We start from the raw sequence: 17743 nt of genomic DNA, 5'->3' as shown, positions 1-17743 counted from the left end.
TCTGTAAAACAGATATTCTGTAATGTTCAATCAACTGATGATGGTGTCCATAAAATTTTTCATATTAATGAGGTTATGGTCAGATGCACCATGCCAGACAGACATAGATATAAGAAGATGTGGAATGAGTGCCAATGAGACAACTCTCCATCCAAGTCACAATTTATAAAAGTAAACCATTATAGGTCAAAGTACGGTCTTCAACACGGAGCCTTGGCTCACACCGCACAGCAAGCTATAAAGGGCCCCATGTACACTTTACAATCAATCCATACATCAAATACAGTTGACCTATTGCTTATAATATCTAAGAAAGGTAACTGAACTTTACATTGCCAAATGAACCATGAAAATGAGGTCAAGGTCAGATGAACCATGCCAGACAGACATTAACCCAACAATAATATAGTATCTCAGATTCAGACTTTGCCACGAAAAACTAAACCTTGATCACTGATCTATGAAATGAGGTCAAGGTCGGGTGAATCCTATCTAATGAATCTAAAGACCTTGCAAGGATACCAAATATAACTATCCTATTACATGTTCTCATAATAAGTGAAAAATTCTGGTGACAAAAAAATACATCCTGTTCTATAAGCAGTTGCTTAACCATGAAAATGAAATCACTGACGGAAATTTCACAACATATGGGATCTGTATACAAGGTATAAGGCATCCAGGTCTTCTCTTCTATCGGAAATATAAAGCTTTGTACACATAGTTTACGCTGCTGCCAGATAGACACCCCTATGTCTTGCAGTGACTTTCTTCCAAGGTGAGACAAAAACCAAAAGAAGTCGAAGAGGTCAAGAAAAGTATTCAAGAAAAAAAGCAAAACAATTGGTAAATGATATCATTAAAGGGCAATAACTTCAATGAGGAGTTGACTGACAATTTTGGCCTTGTTGACTTATTCAAAGATGTTGTCTTACTCATCATTTTTGCTTTTTAAAGTTTTTCTATCTATTATAGTTTTAAGATAACAGGCAAAAATGGAAAAAAAATTGTGAAAAAATTGTAAAATTCTTCATTCAGGGCAAAACTATAAAAAGTTGATTGATAGTTTTGATGTAGATCCCAACATTCTGACTATTTCTGCCCTGTCAGATTTTTTCTATTGAAAGCGGTTTTCAAAACTAGCATTTTACCCATTTGTTCTATTTTTAGCCATGTCTGCCATGTTGGTTGGCAGGTGAGGCCATTGGACACATTTATTAAATACCCCAATTATGATTGTGGCTAAGTTTGGTAAAATTTGTCACAGAATTTTTAGAGAAGATTTTTGTAAAAGTTAACAGATGGCGACGGACAACGACAGACGCCAATGGACGCCAAGTATGGTAAAAGATCACACTAGGCCGCTAAAGTGACATGAATTTGGTTATTTCGTTGTAGTTTTGGATTTCAATAAACAAAAATCAGCTTAAATCAAATTATGAAACACTCACTTTTTAAAATATATTTCTGCCATTCAGACAGGAAAGAATATTTAACCTGTAATGTTAACACAATTATTTTCATGAATATTCACAATACCTCAAGGCATTGTCAAGACTTTTGAAGGCATTTCTTGTGCCATCAGTTAGGTATGGCTTTGATGCCTCAATGTATTGTCTGCCTGTGAAAAAGGTAAAAATTTTATCAGTAATTTTGAATAATTTACTTTATTCAAAAGATACCACTTCATATGTTTCAGGGTATAAATAGTGATGGCCTAATATGAAAAAAAACTATTTTTTAATGTTGTCAGATTTTATTCTACAATGGTATGTCTACAACTCAAATAGACAATAAATCTGCTTTCATCTTGACACTGTTTCATGACGACGGACTGCAGGATATACAATTTATTCCCCCTATTTATAAAATTAAGGTCATAAACTGTGAACTGTATCATGTTTTATAATCCTCTGTATTCTCTAACTGACAACAGTCGGTGGTAACATATTCTAGTATCACAGATGATCCACTAAATATAACTTCCTCACTTAACAATGAGTCCAATGTTTTCTCTATTGGTAACAATTGTCCACTCTCATGGTTAAATAATCTTAATTTCTGCAAATAGAAATCATATCTTGAATATATTTAATAAACCAAACGATGTAACACACATGTTTAAGCTAGCCACATTCTTTATGTAATTGACCAAGTCAGGAGCATGTAATTTAGTGGTTGTCATTGGTTGCTGTCCATCATATTTGTTTTTCGTTAATTGTTTTGTACATAAATTAGGCCACTAGTTTTCTCTTTGAATTGTTTCTCATTTAATCATGTCAGGGACTTTTCCTGCTGACTATTCGATATGGGCTTTGCTCATTGTTGAAGGTCGTACATTGACCTTTAGTTGCTTACATCCACACCATTTTGACTCTGGTGGATAGTTGTCTCATTGGTAATCATACCACATCGCCTTCTTTTTAGACAGATTCATATTCTTTAGCAATGTTCATGGTTGGGCATAGGGACTTGAGTTGAATATGACATAAAGGAGTAAGTTCGGTATGGGCCATATTTGGCCCCGATTATAAAGTTCAATGTTACTAGATAAAAAATGTTTTAAGTTGACTTAAAGACATGTGAGAAAGTTATATAGAACTATTCTGTCAAAGTATTATTCTTAAGCGTCGATTTTTACATCCCAATAAGGTCAAAATAAGAGATTTTGGCGAAATTTGATAAAATCGGACGGATTTCAGCCAAATTCAGGACCAGGAAACATAGAGCGCAGGCGTCGACAAACTAAATATTCAAGTTAGACATGTAAAATGTCATTACAAACATTATTTCAAAGATCTTTTTTGTCAACGTATGCGCTCTATGTTTCCTTTCCAATAATCAATGGAAATTTACCCATTTTTATTGATTTTTCGTGGAAAATCAAAATGAGTACTATTTGTGACGATATGAATAAAACACAGGAACGTAAATTTTCAACAAAAAGACTTATTTCCTATCTATTCACTGTATTAGCTATGATGACAGCCTGAAGATAAAAAGTAAAACATTTTCAATATGATTGTGGTCTTTTTCATTTCTAGAAGTAAAATGAAGTGTTCTATGTAAACCACCAGCCTTCAGCAAGTAACTAATAAATCAAGGCGTATTATCATTTTTGCAAATTACAGTGGCAAGACTTCCCCATAATTTTTTAGATTTAGATTGATAAGTGTTTTACGCTCCTTTCAGCACTATTGGCTATTTGGGGAGGTTTTTATTGTTGGAGTAGGTCTGAGTGCCCGGAGAGAACCACAACCTTTGGAAGGAAAACTGGCAATCACAGTCAGTTTGTGGGATTTGAACTCACAATCTAGTGATACAGTAGTTGGACTACTTAGACCACTCAGCCACTGAGGCCCTTTAAGATTTTAGAATTTCATCAACTGTTCAGGTAGTTATTAGCCAGCTCCCTGAGCCACCTGGAAACTGAAGCCTCCCCATTGTTAAATTAATAATATGCATCCTGCTGGTTGTAAACATTAAGTAAGAAGACAAGCGTTAACTGTGCTGTTTATCATCATACCTTTTCACTTCCTGTATTATTTTCATTTTTCATCTGAACAGAACTGGCAACAAAATCTATACATCTACCAAAACTCCATGTCTGAAATGCAATATTCTATCATCCTATTAAATCCTCTACAATACCTATAAACCCAATACTTAACAAGTCTCATGGCAATGACTTAAGAAGAAAGAATATACAAGAAATTTTACAATTACTTTATTCCTATGTTGTGTTCCAAGAGAACCAGGAGCTTTAAACAACAGTATGCCAGCAGTATGCCAGTACATAGAATGACTAGACACTCAGTTACACTGTCTAAAAATAATACATATTATTTTTTTACAAAGCTTAGTAACAGGTAGAATGTGACACTTTTGAGAATGTAATATTTTGGGTGGAAACCAACAATTGTGAATTTGAAGAGGACAAAGAAAAATTCCTGTACCTTCATTCTTTGAAGACATTATAAATGAAACTTTACCATAACACATTATCAAGGTCACATTCAAGGAATTTTACAGTAAGTGACTGTATATCACAAATGTTTATAAAGACAATGCATTTAGACTTTACACAGTTGCTGCATATAATTGTTAATAACATGATTAATATAATATTTACATATAGGTAAAGAGACAGAGGGATATGGTGGGTGAATGAAATGATCAGATACAGAATGTCTTTCCAATCTGACCCTTGATAAAAGTTGGTGTTCCTCACTCTTTTGTTTTCTATGTTGTGTTTTGTGTACTGTTGGTACTTTTTAGTTTTTTGCCATGGCATTGTCAGTTTGTTTTCAACTTTTATGAGTTTGAATATCCCTTTGGTATCTTTCGACTCTCTTTTTGATTACAACGGGTATAAAGGGAAAATGTTAATTCATAAAAAAAAAATAATTTAAAAATATCTGTACAAGTCATGTGAAATGTTATTAAGTAAATGAAACAAATAAACAAGTATATTGTCACTTTTTTGTACTGTCTCTATAAATACAGACATATGAGTAATTCACTGTCTTTGAATGCTACTGATAGGTTCAAAAACATGGCATAAAAGAAAGAAAAAAAATATAGCTAATCTGATTTATATCTTTTCTGATATCAAGATGACATTGTACAATAATAAAATAAACTGTTAACACAGAGATATGTCTCGCCTTTTTGTACTTTTGATAATGCAAATGTTGAAATTAAAATAGCAATACTTTAAGTTAAACATGTAAGTTATGCAAATATTCAAAGTCAATGAACCATGACTGAAGGTACATGGCAAAACAATCTCCATGGAAATGAGATGTGCCAATGCTAATACAACTGCATACCAAATATCATAGACTTATTATAAGTTGTTCCCTTTCAACAAACCTAAACACAAACATTGACTTGTAAACTACGTAAAAGTTTCAAAGTCAACGAACCATGAAGAGGGGGTGGGGCTATATAATCTCCATTGAAACGAGACTTGCAAATGCCAATACATTTGCATACCAAATATCATTGACTTAACATTAGCGGTTCATCTTAAACTGATTTAATCACAAACTAACACATGTAAACTAAGCAAAAGTTTCAAAGTCAATAGACCATGACTGAGGAGGCGGGGCCAAATAATCTCCGTGGTAATGAGATATGCCAATGCTTATACAACTGCATACCAAATATCATTGACTTACCACTAGTGGTTCACCTTGAACTGACCTAATCACAAACTAATACATGTAAACTAAGCAAAAGTTTCAAAGTCAATAGACCATGACTGAGGGGGCAGGGCCAAGTAATCTCCATGGAAATGAGATGTACCAGTGCTAATACAACTGCATAACAAATATCATTGACCAACCACTAGTGGTTCACAATAAACTAGACCAAATAACAAACTTATACATGTAAACTAAGCAAAAGTTTCAGTCAATAGACCATGACTGAGGGGGCGGGGCCAAATCTCCAAGGTAATGAGATGTGCCAATGCTAATACAACTGCATACCAAATATCATTTACCAACCACCAGTGGTTCACCTTAAACTAGACCTAATCACAAACTAATACATTGTTGACGACGCCACCGACGCCGGAAACAGCATACCTATATCTCGCTTTTGATTCTGTCAAGGCGAGACAAAAATGTTCGTCAAATTCTAGACAGATTTCTAGGTGGCTTTGAATTATTTTACCTCAAGTCTGAGTTAAGTTTATATATTGTTGTATAATGAATAGAACCTTTTTTCTTAATACACAAGAGCTTAAATGAGCTTTTAAACATGGACAATAGTGATAATAAATTCAGGAGATACCTTTGAAAAGTACAAAGGTTTAGCAGCCAGTGACAGTGCTTTAGGTAGATATATTAACATATAAACTTTTTCTTGTTCTGGAATGCCCTTCTCTCCGGTAGCTTTCATTTTCATTTTCATAAGAGCTACTTTAGCAGCAGTTTTACTAGCTTTCTTTGGTTTTTTACCATCTTGCTTTGATGGTTTTGATTCTGAAAAAAACAAGACAAATATAAATGTATTCTCATCTAATTCAATCTAACCATGACCCTACGCATACTAACAAGTTTCTATATCTTTTTTTATGTGCCATTCTTTAAACAGTATTATACAGTAACTTTATATACTGGTTTTTACTTTTTTTCTTGGAAATGGTCAAATTTAAAAAAAAAAAATTATGAATTCTTTTCAAAAAATTTCAGATGTTGAAACCGAAAAACCCTAAGGTTAAACTCAGGTAAATCAAAGGTAAGTTACATGAAGCAAAATGTTTGACCAGGGCAACATTGAATTCAGTACTATCATACGGACAATTGTGGTCAAGATTTGTCCAGATTAGCCCAGAGATATTTAAGCCCATTCTTATCTCCTTTATTCATTTATGGGTTTCACTGCTTTATAAGAAGCCTCGGTGGCCGAGTGGTCTATGTAGTTACTACTTTAATCAATAGCCAGGCCAGTCAACACTGAGGTTGTGAGTTCGAACCCCTCTCGTGCGGGTGCACTTGACTCCAATCTTAATTGACTAGGATGGTCAGTTTTCCTATCGAAGGTCGTGGTTTTCTCCAGGCACTCAAGCTTCCTCCACCAATAAAAACTGGCTGCCACGAAAAAGCTTAAAAGTGGCGTTAAAACACCAAAAATCAAATCAAATCACTGCTTCATACTTATTTTACTGTATTTCTGATAATGATGGGGAACAGAGTAATGAATACTTATTGTCTTTTATGATCCACATACCAAGAATTTTTTGTACATGCAAAGCTGTTTGACATTTTTCTTCCTTTACTTCTAACTTTGTACATTTGTGTTCCTGGGGATGTCTGTGGCTACAATAAAATTGAGAAGTTAATGCACATATTTTTTAATTGTCATATTACTGTAACATCTACCAAACTACCGTGTATATCTCTCAATGCATCTAGATATTTGCCACTGGATGTTATGCAACCAACAATCAATCAATCAATGCATTTAGTTATGGAAAATACATTCTACACATGCCAGTTTAGATAAAATTTATTGCTTCAAATAAACAAGAACTGCTTACATTAATAGGATTGATTGAGCAGCTACCCATACTGTAGATTTGCCAAGATTATTATGATAGGACTTTGAAATGATCCTTTTTCTGCCTATGTTGTAGATTTACTAGCACAGTATTTACAAATTGAATTTAGTTTTGTAATCAACAAATCTTATATTTCAAAGATATATGTAACACTTTTGGACTTGATGGTTCCATCAGTTTGTGATTATTTCATTCATATCTTAAAAATATTTGTTCCATTACTGTAAAGACATTTAATTTTTTATCAAATTCTTCTTCATATAAATATAAGTTCATCATTTACTGTGAAAGATTAATAAATACTCATTGCAACACTGTTTTGATAATAAGGAATAATTTAATTATCAACAGATGATTTATTCCATGCTAGCTATCAGTCCAGTATTCATTCAGGGATCATAACAGAACAAATTTCTAGGGTAGAACTTATATCTATTTTAACCATTGAAAAATAATAATAATTTTTATACCTTTGGCTATACTCTTAAATGCTGAAAATCCATAGATGGTCTTAAAAATTCATAGTTAAGGAGCAACCCCCCCCCCCCCCCCCCCCCTCTTAAATAGCATTCGATGATCTCTGTCATTTCCCTGTACTAAGTCAGGAATATAACAGTTGTTTTCCAGTTGTTCTGTTGAAGGCAATAGTTGATCGTTTGGTTTTGTCAGGTTTTTTCTGTTGAAGGCAATAGTTGATCGTTTGGTTTTGTCAGGTTTGTTCTGTTGAAGGTAATAGTTGATCGTTTGGTTTTGTCAGGTTTGTTCTGTTGAAGGCAATAGTTGAGCGTTTGGTTTTGTCAGGTTTGTTCTGTTGAAGGCCATAGTTGATCGTTTGGTTTTGTCAGGTTTGTTCTGTTGAAGGCAATAGTTGAACGTTTGGTTTTGTCAGGTTTGTTCTGTTGAAGGCAATAATTGATCGTTTGGTTTTGTCAGGTTTGTTCTGTTGAAGGCAATAGTTGATCGTTTGGTTTTGTCAGGTTTGTTCTGTTGAAGGCAATAATTGATCTTTTGGTTTTGTCAGGTTTGTTCTGTTGAAGGCAATAGTTGATCGTTTGGTTTTGTCAGGTTTGTTCTGTTGAAGGCAATAGTTGAGCGTTTGGTTTTGTCAGGTTTGTTCTGTTGAAGGCAATAGTTGATCGTTTGGTTTTGTCAGGTTTTGTGGACTTCCCACATTTTGAATTTACGTTGGAGCTCAGTATTTTTTATAATACATTTTATTATATCAAATCATATGTATTATTTCTAATACCATTGTGCTGTACTGCTGATATTATTGCATTCAATTGTTTAAGACTGATTTTTTCATAGAATTGAATTGTACATGTAATGATCGATCAGCCCCTAGATAAGGCAAGGAGGAATATAAGTAAAAATCAAAATAAATTTAGTTTAACCTTGGTACATATTTATGTGAGCCTTTTTCCAAGCCATAAAATTTGACAACTGCATCTTTTTGTTTTAAGTCAATTTAAGAAATTAATTTGGTAATAGTTTTCCTATCTTCCATTGCCTCTTTTGATTAAATTATTACTTGTCAACTTATAAAGACTGAGAAATTCATGTATGATGCAGACATCTACTCTTCATTGGGGAGCAGTATGATAATCTCTTGACCCTTTTTAAAACCGCCTGATGTTGGGTTACTGCCTAAGTCCTGTTTACCACATTTATTTTTTATTCATAAACTACAAACATACCTTAAACAGAAATTGAGATGACATTTCTCACATACAACTGGCATTAGCTCCCTTTTGTCACAGTTATCATAAACACAATCATAACTTTTAACACCTTCATATTTCGTATTTGTAGATGTTGCAAATTCCTGAAAAATAAGACAAAAAATTCTACATAAAACTGGTACTCTATCCACTTGAAATGATAATACCTAAATTTTGGCATTACAAAAGGTCCAAAGCAACTATTCTTGGACCAGTTATGATGTTTATACATAAAATCAGTTAAAAGATGTACTGGTAATATCCAAATAAAATGGCTGTGAAAAAAGGAATTAAACACTTACAAGTGTACATGACTTGGATACCTTAAACACCCTCAGGTAAGGCTGTCTACCATCTGTGATAAGATTGGACTCTTTGGCCTTCAATTACTTTAGGGAACCCTATTATTTAGGGTTCTAGGTTACGGGTAGGGTTTGTTTTTTTGTTTGTTAGGACTTTAATTCAGATTTAGGTCAAGTGTTAAGGTTAGGTATGGGTTAGGGTAATAAAAAATAATCTTGAAATATGCAGTAGGAAATCTAGTGAATGAAAACAAAAGAAAATTCACTCTTCTTATGATAGAGTCGAGAAAGTCAATAATAAAACAATGCCGGTGACGATACTGATCAAAAGTTATTTCTAAATAATAATTGTACATTTTAAAGAAATTATTTGTTAAACTGTGTTATTAGAAATATACATGCAAATAAATACACGATGTTTTATGTTCAGTATTTATCGGGATAATTGAATTAGAAGCTTGTGAAATTTAAATTTAAACAAGAATGTGTCCATAGTACACGGATGCCCCACTATCATTTCCTATGTTCATTGGACCGTGAAATTGGGGCCAAAACTCTAATTTGGCATTAAAATTAGAAAGATCATATCATAGGGAACATGTGTACTAAGTTTCAAGTTGATTGGACTTCAACTTCATCAAAAACTACCTTGACTAAAAACTTTAACCTGAAGCAGGACAGACGGATGGACGAATGGACGAACGAACGGACGCACAGACCAAAAAACATAACACTCCTAGGTGGGGCATAAAAATGCCAATCTTTGCTGCATATTAATAAAAAAATTGGAAAAAATCATGTACATACAAAATCTAAAGATCTTTTGGGTGAATTTGCTTAGTAAATTTTAAGTATTTTCGAAAGTGCCAATCTTTGCTTCATATCAATCGATTCCTTTGGAATTTTTCCCCTGACTTTCTCTGATCTAGCTGTATATTAATTAGCACGTTCCAGAGAGGTATACAGCCAGTAGAAAAATAAATTGAAGTTGGTACTCCAGGGAATTATTCGCATAGCAACATTTTAAACCAATTTTACATCAAGCTTCTATAGCCTTCGTACTCGTCGTTTGCTACTTAAGGAGGAAAATGATAACATTAAATGGAAGTTTTGTTTTTATTTCAACTATTTCTATTTTTACTATTTACCAGAAAGTCTTTCTGTGAATCCATAATTGATAGCATCCTTGCAAAAATGGGACAAACATTGAGAAGATCTAGTTTTCAGTGTTTACAGGGGAGGTAATATTTTGTCACTAGATTTCCCACTGTATATTCCAATGAGAACAAACAAAACTTTCATGGAATACTAATTTTAAGCAGTTACAGTCCTACGCGGGTTATTCAGTGTGCACCACATTTTTGATGTTATTTCTTCATAGACAGAAAAAATATTACAGTCATTCCTTAAATAAAAACAGGTCAATTTCCATTGGTTTTCAGGCACGGATGCATAAACAAATAGACAAAACAAATTTTAAACATTATGTTTGTTGTTTAACCTATCTGACATGAATATTTTGTCAAACCCTTCACTCTTATGTTTCCTAGGCCTAAAGGATATTGAAATCAAGACAATTTTGTCAAATTTTACCAAACTATTTTTGGCCTATTTTGGGATTTAAGTGTCAACACTTTATAAGAAAAGCTACACAAAAAAACATTGCATTGTATAAAGCATTGATTGTAGTTGATTCAACTATAATCATGGACAAAGGAAGATAACTCCAATTTTAAAAATTACTAGACATTTAGAAGAAAATAAAAATTTTGAAATTTTTCCATTTCTAAAGGGCATAACTCTAGAATGGTTAAAGTGACGTCACCAAAATTCAAACTTGATCTGTGTTTTGTGGTAATAAGCATTGTGTATAAGTTTTATAACATTTGGTTGAGGCTAACTAAAATTAGAGAACGGAAACGAAAAAATTCAGCAATTTTTCCATTTGTAAAGGGGCATAACTCTAAAACGGTAAAAGTGACGCCACCAAAATTCAAACTTGATCTGTGTTTTGTGGTAATAAGCATTGTGTATAAGTCTCATAACATTTGGTTGAGGTAAACTAAAGTTAGAGAACGGAAACCAATTTTGGGACGTACGTACGTACGTACAGACGGACAAGGGTAAAGCTTAATGCCCCCTCCACTACGGCGGGGGCATAAAAAGTTCTATTTCACTTTATTTACATGTGAAGCACAATTTATCTTTAAACAACAAGGGACTTTAATATTCAAGACCAAATATGGCCCTTACCAAACTTACTTCTTTATTTATCTACTCCTGATTGAACACCTTGGGTTACTTCTTTTAACCTTGCAAAGCACATTTTATCATGTCACATTTTAGTATCTTTTGGACTAGGAAATTGAAAAATACATACCTGTATTTTGGCATTGCGCAAGGTCATGTTTTTCTCTGACTTTTAAAGAATTCTTTAACTAAATCCATTGGATGTTGGATGTGTACTGATATATGATTTTTTATTAGTTGTTATTGCCTTTGAACAAGCTGTCAGTAACTGTGAGTACTTTCAGATCTGTACTTGTGTCTTTTTGTTGTGGGGATGTATGATACCCTGCTGTCTGGTCTGTGTTTTATTACTTGCTTTTCTGCTTTGTATCAATCTGATGAGTTAAGCCCTTTTCACAAGATTTTTATAGTTTGTTCATATGTTGTGCTATTACACCGGGGAGGGTTGGGCGTCAACAAACATGTTTAACCCTGCCTCATTTTTTAATGTGCCTGTCCCAAGTCAGGAGCCTGTAATTCAGTGGTTGTCCTTTGTTGTTGTATATATTTGTTTTTCGTTCATTGTTTTGTACATAAATCTGGCCATTAGTTTTCTCGTTTGAATTGTTTTACATTTGTCATTTCAGGGCCTGTTATAGCTGACTATGCGGTATGGTTTTTTCTCATTGTTGAAGGCCGTACGGTGACCTATAGTTGGTAACTTCTATGTCATGTCGTCTCTGGTGGAGAGTTGTTTCATTGGCAATCATACCACATTTTCTTATTTTTATATAGACTCTCAACAATGACTAGATAATAATCCAATACCTATATATTTATAATTTTAATGGACAATTATACACTTACTAAACTGCAGGAATGTTTGTCAGGAAACTTGTGGTCTAAACTGAAAAATGAAAATAACAAATAAACAAATATCCAATATAATTAATCATACCACATGTACATTTTTTAAACAAATATATAAAGACATTTCATAAAATATTTCAGATAAGCAGATTAATTTGTCTCTTGTCATTAGGGACATGTTTATGAAAAATTAAAGTAGATCCCTTGCCAGTTGTTATGTATGACTATGACTTCCTTGTGACTTTAATATAAAATTCCAATCGTATCTTTAGGATTTGTTGTGTAGGCATATTGTTTTGGTCCTATTTTTAACTGACTTTTAATTCCGCTTTGTTTATAAGTGAACATTTCAAAGCACTATTTTTTTTTAGATTAAAATGACAACAGATGAAAAGAATAATATAAAAAATTTTTAAAAACTTACCAAAATGTTTTTGTACAACTGTCACAAACAAACGACAGAAAATCTAAAAAAAAAATAAAAGTGACAAGTTAATTATCAATTAAAATACAGACTAGACATTCCAACTGACTCCATTTTCAGAAAACGACATCTGTAACAAACATAAACTTTTAGCTACCGCTTTACAAGCAGAACCAAATACAATGAAAGTCCCAACTATGTATTGGCTTCCGAAGCTACACAAAACACCTTACAAATATAGATTCATTTCGTCTTCAAGCCATTGTTCCACTACTAAATTGTCTATTCTTCTTACCAGTACACTTGGTACAATCAAAAACCTGATAATAAATTGTTCAAATAAGGCCTTCGAAAATAGTGGAATTAATTACTTTTGGAGTGTCAAGAACTCGTTGGAAGTACTTGATAAATTGCATGCATATATTGGTGATTTTGAATCTGTTCAAAGTTTTGATTTTTCTACCCTATATACCACATTGCCTCACATTCTCATTAAGAAAAAATTCACACACCTAATTAAATGGGCATTTAAAAAGTCAGAATGTGAATATATATGTTCAAACTCTTTTAGGTCATTTTTTAGTAGCAATAAACAAAAAAACTATGTCAATTGGACATGCTTTGATACTATATATGCCCTTGAATTTTTACTAGATAACAATTTTGTTCGCTTTGGAGATTCCGTATATCGTCAGGTTATCGGAATTCCAATGGGGACTAACTGTGCACCACTTATTGCGGACCTTTTTTTGTATTGCTATGAGTTACAATTTATGACAAAAATCAGTAAAGACCCATCGAAACAACATCTGATACACAAATTTAATAATACTTTTAGATATTTGGATGATATTTTGGCTCTCAATAATGACGACTTCAGTATGTATACTAAAGAAATTTATCCTGTTGAACTTACTTTAAATAAAGCTAATACTAACAATGACCACTGCCCTTTCCTCGATCTTGATATCTATATCATTAACGGAAAGCTTAATACTAAAATATATGATAAAAGAGATGATTTTTCATTTCCTATCGTTAATTATCCATTTTTAGATGGTGACGTTCCCTTGTCACCATCTTACGGTGTTTATATATCTCAACTTGTACGATTCACTCGTGTATGTAACAATGTTTTAGATTTTAACGAGAGAAATTTATGTATTACTGAAAAATTATTACACCAGGGTTTTCGATATCACAAACTAGTCAAAACATTTACTAAATTTTATCATCGGTATAAGGACATCATTCGTAAATATAGCTCAACATGCAGACTTCTTATACGTTCAGGTATTTCACATCCAATTTTTTATGGAAATATTCTTTATAAAGCACAAAAATGTCAGTATTCACCTCTGAAACTAACAAAACCTTTAAATAGACTTATTAAGAAGGGATATAGTTACGATACTGTTGTCAGGTCATTAAAGATTGCATATTTTGGCGTTAATATTGATTCACTTATAGGGTCTTTGCATCGGCACTAAACACATTTATTTAAAAACCAGTTGTTGGCATGACACGGGTTATGTTCTTCTCATATATGTTATGATGGTATGATACTAAACCCCTAACGGGAAGGATTGTGCCTGATATTCATATGATGAAGACATAATCTTTCAATCAGTTTAATTGAAGTCTGGAGCTGGCATGTCAGTTAACTGCTAGTAGTCTGTTGTTATTTATGTATTATTGTCATTTTGTTTATTTTCTTTGGTTACATCTTCTGACATCAGACTCGGACTTCTCTTGAACTGAATTTTAATGTGCGTATTGTTATGCGTTTACTTTTCTACATTGGCTAGAGGTATAGGGGGAGGGTTGAGATCTCATAAACATGTTTAACCCCGCCGCATTTTTGCGCCTGTCCCAAGTCAGGAGCCTCTAGCCTTTGTTAGTCTTGTATTATTTTTAATTTTAGTTTCTTGTGTACAATTTGGAGTTTAGTATGGCGTTCATTATCACTGAACTAGTATATATATTTGTTTAGGGGCCAGCTGAAGGACGCCTCCGGGTGCGGGAATTTCTCGCTGCATTGAAGACCTGTTGGTGGCCTTCTGCTGTTGTCTGTTCTGTGGTCGGGTTGTTGTCTCTTTGACACATTCCCCATTTCCATTCTCAATTTTATGTACATGTAACTGTCTTTTTATAATCATATCCTAAAAACCAATACAATATACATACTTTTATTTCTATACAAGTAACACCTATAAAGTTTGTCAATTTGACTGAAGCAGTTTAAATGGGCTTTCAAATTTTCAGTTATTGACACTGTAAACTATATGATTATAATTATGCATTGCCTATCAGATTTGTTTTTGACATTTTATCATCAACCTACAAGGAAAACATCACTATATAATGTATATAGGAAGCTGGTACAGACCACCTGACACTCCAGCTGATAATATTTATTTACTAAAGGACCAGCTGGACAATATCAAACAGCTAGGAAAAATCCACCATCAGCCATTCATACATTGTACTAGGGGATTTCAACTATCGCAAAATAAACTGGGAAACCATGCTAAACAAAGACACTAACTCCTGTCTCTTTGATAGCAATGGACAATCGCTTATAGATATAATTAACAAAGCAAGCGCCAAACAGCTAGTGCTATTTCCAACCAGAGAAAACAACATACTATAATAACGACACTTCCTGGTCAGTTCATCAACATTCATACACCAGATAGACTAAGCTACCACGACATAGTTATGGGCATACTGAAATGTACAGCACAGAGGAAATCTAGACCTGAAAGAACATACTATCAATACTCAAAGGGAGATTACAATCGAATGAGGGAGGGAACACAAAATTTAACCAGTGACAAATATTTCAATGGTAACCAAAACAACAGATCAGTATAGGAAAATTGGAAAATGATTAAAACCTTTATCTTAGAAATATCTGGAAAGAACATACCAAAGAAAACATTAAAAGGTAAACAGTCACTGCCATGGATTAATTACAACATTAAGACCCTGATAAGACGTAATAGGACACTGTGTGTCACACATGCAAACTACAATAAGACTAGTAGATTAAATAGAAAATGGCAGGAAATTATATTTGGCGATTGGTAAAGGAAGAAGTAACTGAAGAACACAATTCCTATGTTAACAACCTAAAAGGGGATATAAAAAAGGACTCTAAACCATTTTGGATGTACATAAGCAACCAAAAAAGATGACAAACAAGGAATTCCACCTTTACTTATTTAATATTAACGAAAACAAAGTAGCAGAAACAGACCTTGAAAAGGTAGAGGCACTAAACCAACAATTTACAAGTGTTTTCACAAGATCGGAGTACAAATTTATACCACACCAGCCATCACCAGTAGAAAAAATGAGAAAAATCACAGTCACCAAAAAAGGAGTCATCAACTTTTGGAACACATTATTTGCTCAAATATGATGCAGCATTTCAAAAATAACAACATTCTCAACAACAAACAACATGCTTTCAGAAAACATCATAGCTGCGAAACTCAAACAGTTAACGTCATTCACAATTGGGCAAGGTTCATCGACAACCGACTACAAGTAGACATTTTTATTTTAGATTTTGAAAAGGCATTTGACACAGTACTGCACGAACTACTTAAAAGCAAACTCCACAAATATGGCGTACCAAAAAACATCATGATAGTCTCATTCCTGTCCAACAGGTCACAAAAATGCGAGTAAATCAGGCGATTCAGCTTTACTTTCATGAGTCCCCCCAGGGTGCTTGAGCCAATCCTGTTCCTTGTCCACATTAACGACAGAGTGGACCATGTTTCATCGGAGATAAGACTTTTTGCAGATGACTGTGTGTGCTATAGAGAAATAAACAACAACCAAGACTGCTTAGAGCTACAGAAAGACATAGACACCTGAGGTACATCGGCTGAAACTTGGGGAATGCGTTTCCAACCTGTAAAATGTAATATGATGACCCTAAGTTGCAAAAAGAAGACCACAGAATTTAAGTACACCTTGAAAGGCATAGAACTGGAATTTTTAAAATCAATAAAATACCTGGGAGTGAGCGTCAGACTAGCGATTTACATTGGGGAAAACACATAGAGGATATATGTAACAAATCTTATAGAACACAAGGGTTGATAAAACGAAATCTGTCATCATGCCCTATGGAGGTAAAGCTGTAGGCATACAAGGGACTAATTAGACCTGTCCTTGAATGTGGGAGTACAGTATGGGACCAACACCAAATATATTTACAAGACAAACAAGAAAACATCCAGAAAAGAGCAGCAAGATTCAAAACATCTATAAACTACAGTTACGAACCAGGTAGTATGACTTCAATCTTAAACCAAATTAAACTAGAACCACTGAAAGATAGTAGAAGACAAAACAGACTGATTTTATTTTGCTAAGGCATACATCATCTAGCCAAACTACCAACAGAAAATCTTCAACAACCACAAACAACAACAAAGACATAGTCAACATTTTCTCAGAATCCCAGCCAAGACGGACACTTGAAAAATCATTTCTACCAAATACAATTAAAGATTGGAACTTTCTACCTACGGATATCATCAAGATGCAATTCGCGGAAGAACCAGCTAAGTTTTTCACAGAAATTATAAGGGGGGTCCCAAGTTGTTAAGTAAGTTATTAACCTTAACACGTGCGCTATGTATTAATGTCTAAGGACGTGACAGGGTATCCAATCAAGATCAAGATCCTACTGTATTTTATTTATTGGTAATTTGTTCTCTCCCTGAACATGCATGAAATATTTGCTACTGGAATTTTTAATAAACAAAGATAATAAGATTTTCTGGGGATTTGTTTTCGACATTTTATCATTGGCTGTGTCTGAATTCATGATAATGTTACTTTCTTCGTCGTTTTTTTTCAAAGCCTCTGCATACCTAGTTGTTTACATGTTTCAAATGAACAGTGGTTTCCAACGTTTGGGAACTCAGCCATCGGGGAACGACACGGACGTTGAATGTTGAGCATTATTTTCGCATTTTTTTCTACATTTAATCTTCATTATAAAATTTTATTCAAGTAATGATAACATGTTAATGATTTTTTTATAATCAAATCATACATTCGCTAGGTATAATCCGAAAACATTCTCGTTGCTTGGACA

At 33.6% G+C, this 17743-nt stretch overlaps 1 protein-coding gene across 1 annotated transcript; it reads right to left on the bottom strand.

The window, feature by feature from the left end:
• Positions 1-1736: 1736 nt before the first annotated feature.
• Positions 1737-17591, bottom strand: LOC127700833 (AN1-type zinc finger protein 1-like). The gene is made up of 8 exons (XM_052204519.1): positions 17517-17591; positions 12619-12661; positions 12192-12231; positions 8770-8897; positions 6742-6830; positions 5803-5993; positions 3527-3607; positions 1737-2061 (listed from the first exon to the last, which is right to left on the bottom strand). Exons 1-8 carry the CDS (start codon positions 17572-17574, stop codon positions 1897-1899), a joined length of 795 nt encoding a protein of 264 aa, XP_052060479.1. The 5' UTR covers positions 17575-17591; the 3' UTR covers positions 1737-1896.
• Positions 17592-17743: the final 152 nt, after the last annotated feature.

This window comes from Mytilus californianus, unplaced genomic scaffold, assembly GCF_021869535.1.
Source record: "Mytilus californianus isolate M0D057914Y unplaced genomic scaffold, xbMytCali1.0.p SCAF_5, whole genome shotgun sequence".
Classification (NCBI taxonomy): Eukaryota; Metazoa; Mollusca; class Bivalvia; order Mytilida; family Mytilidae; genus Mytilus; species Mytilus californianus.
Note: the sequence above shows the minus strand (reverse complement) of the source record. Positions and strands in the feature narration are given on the sequence as shown.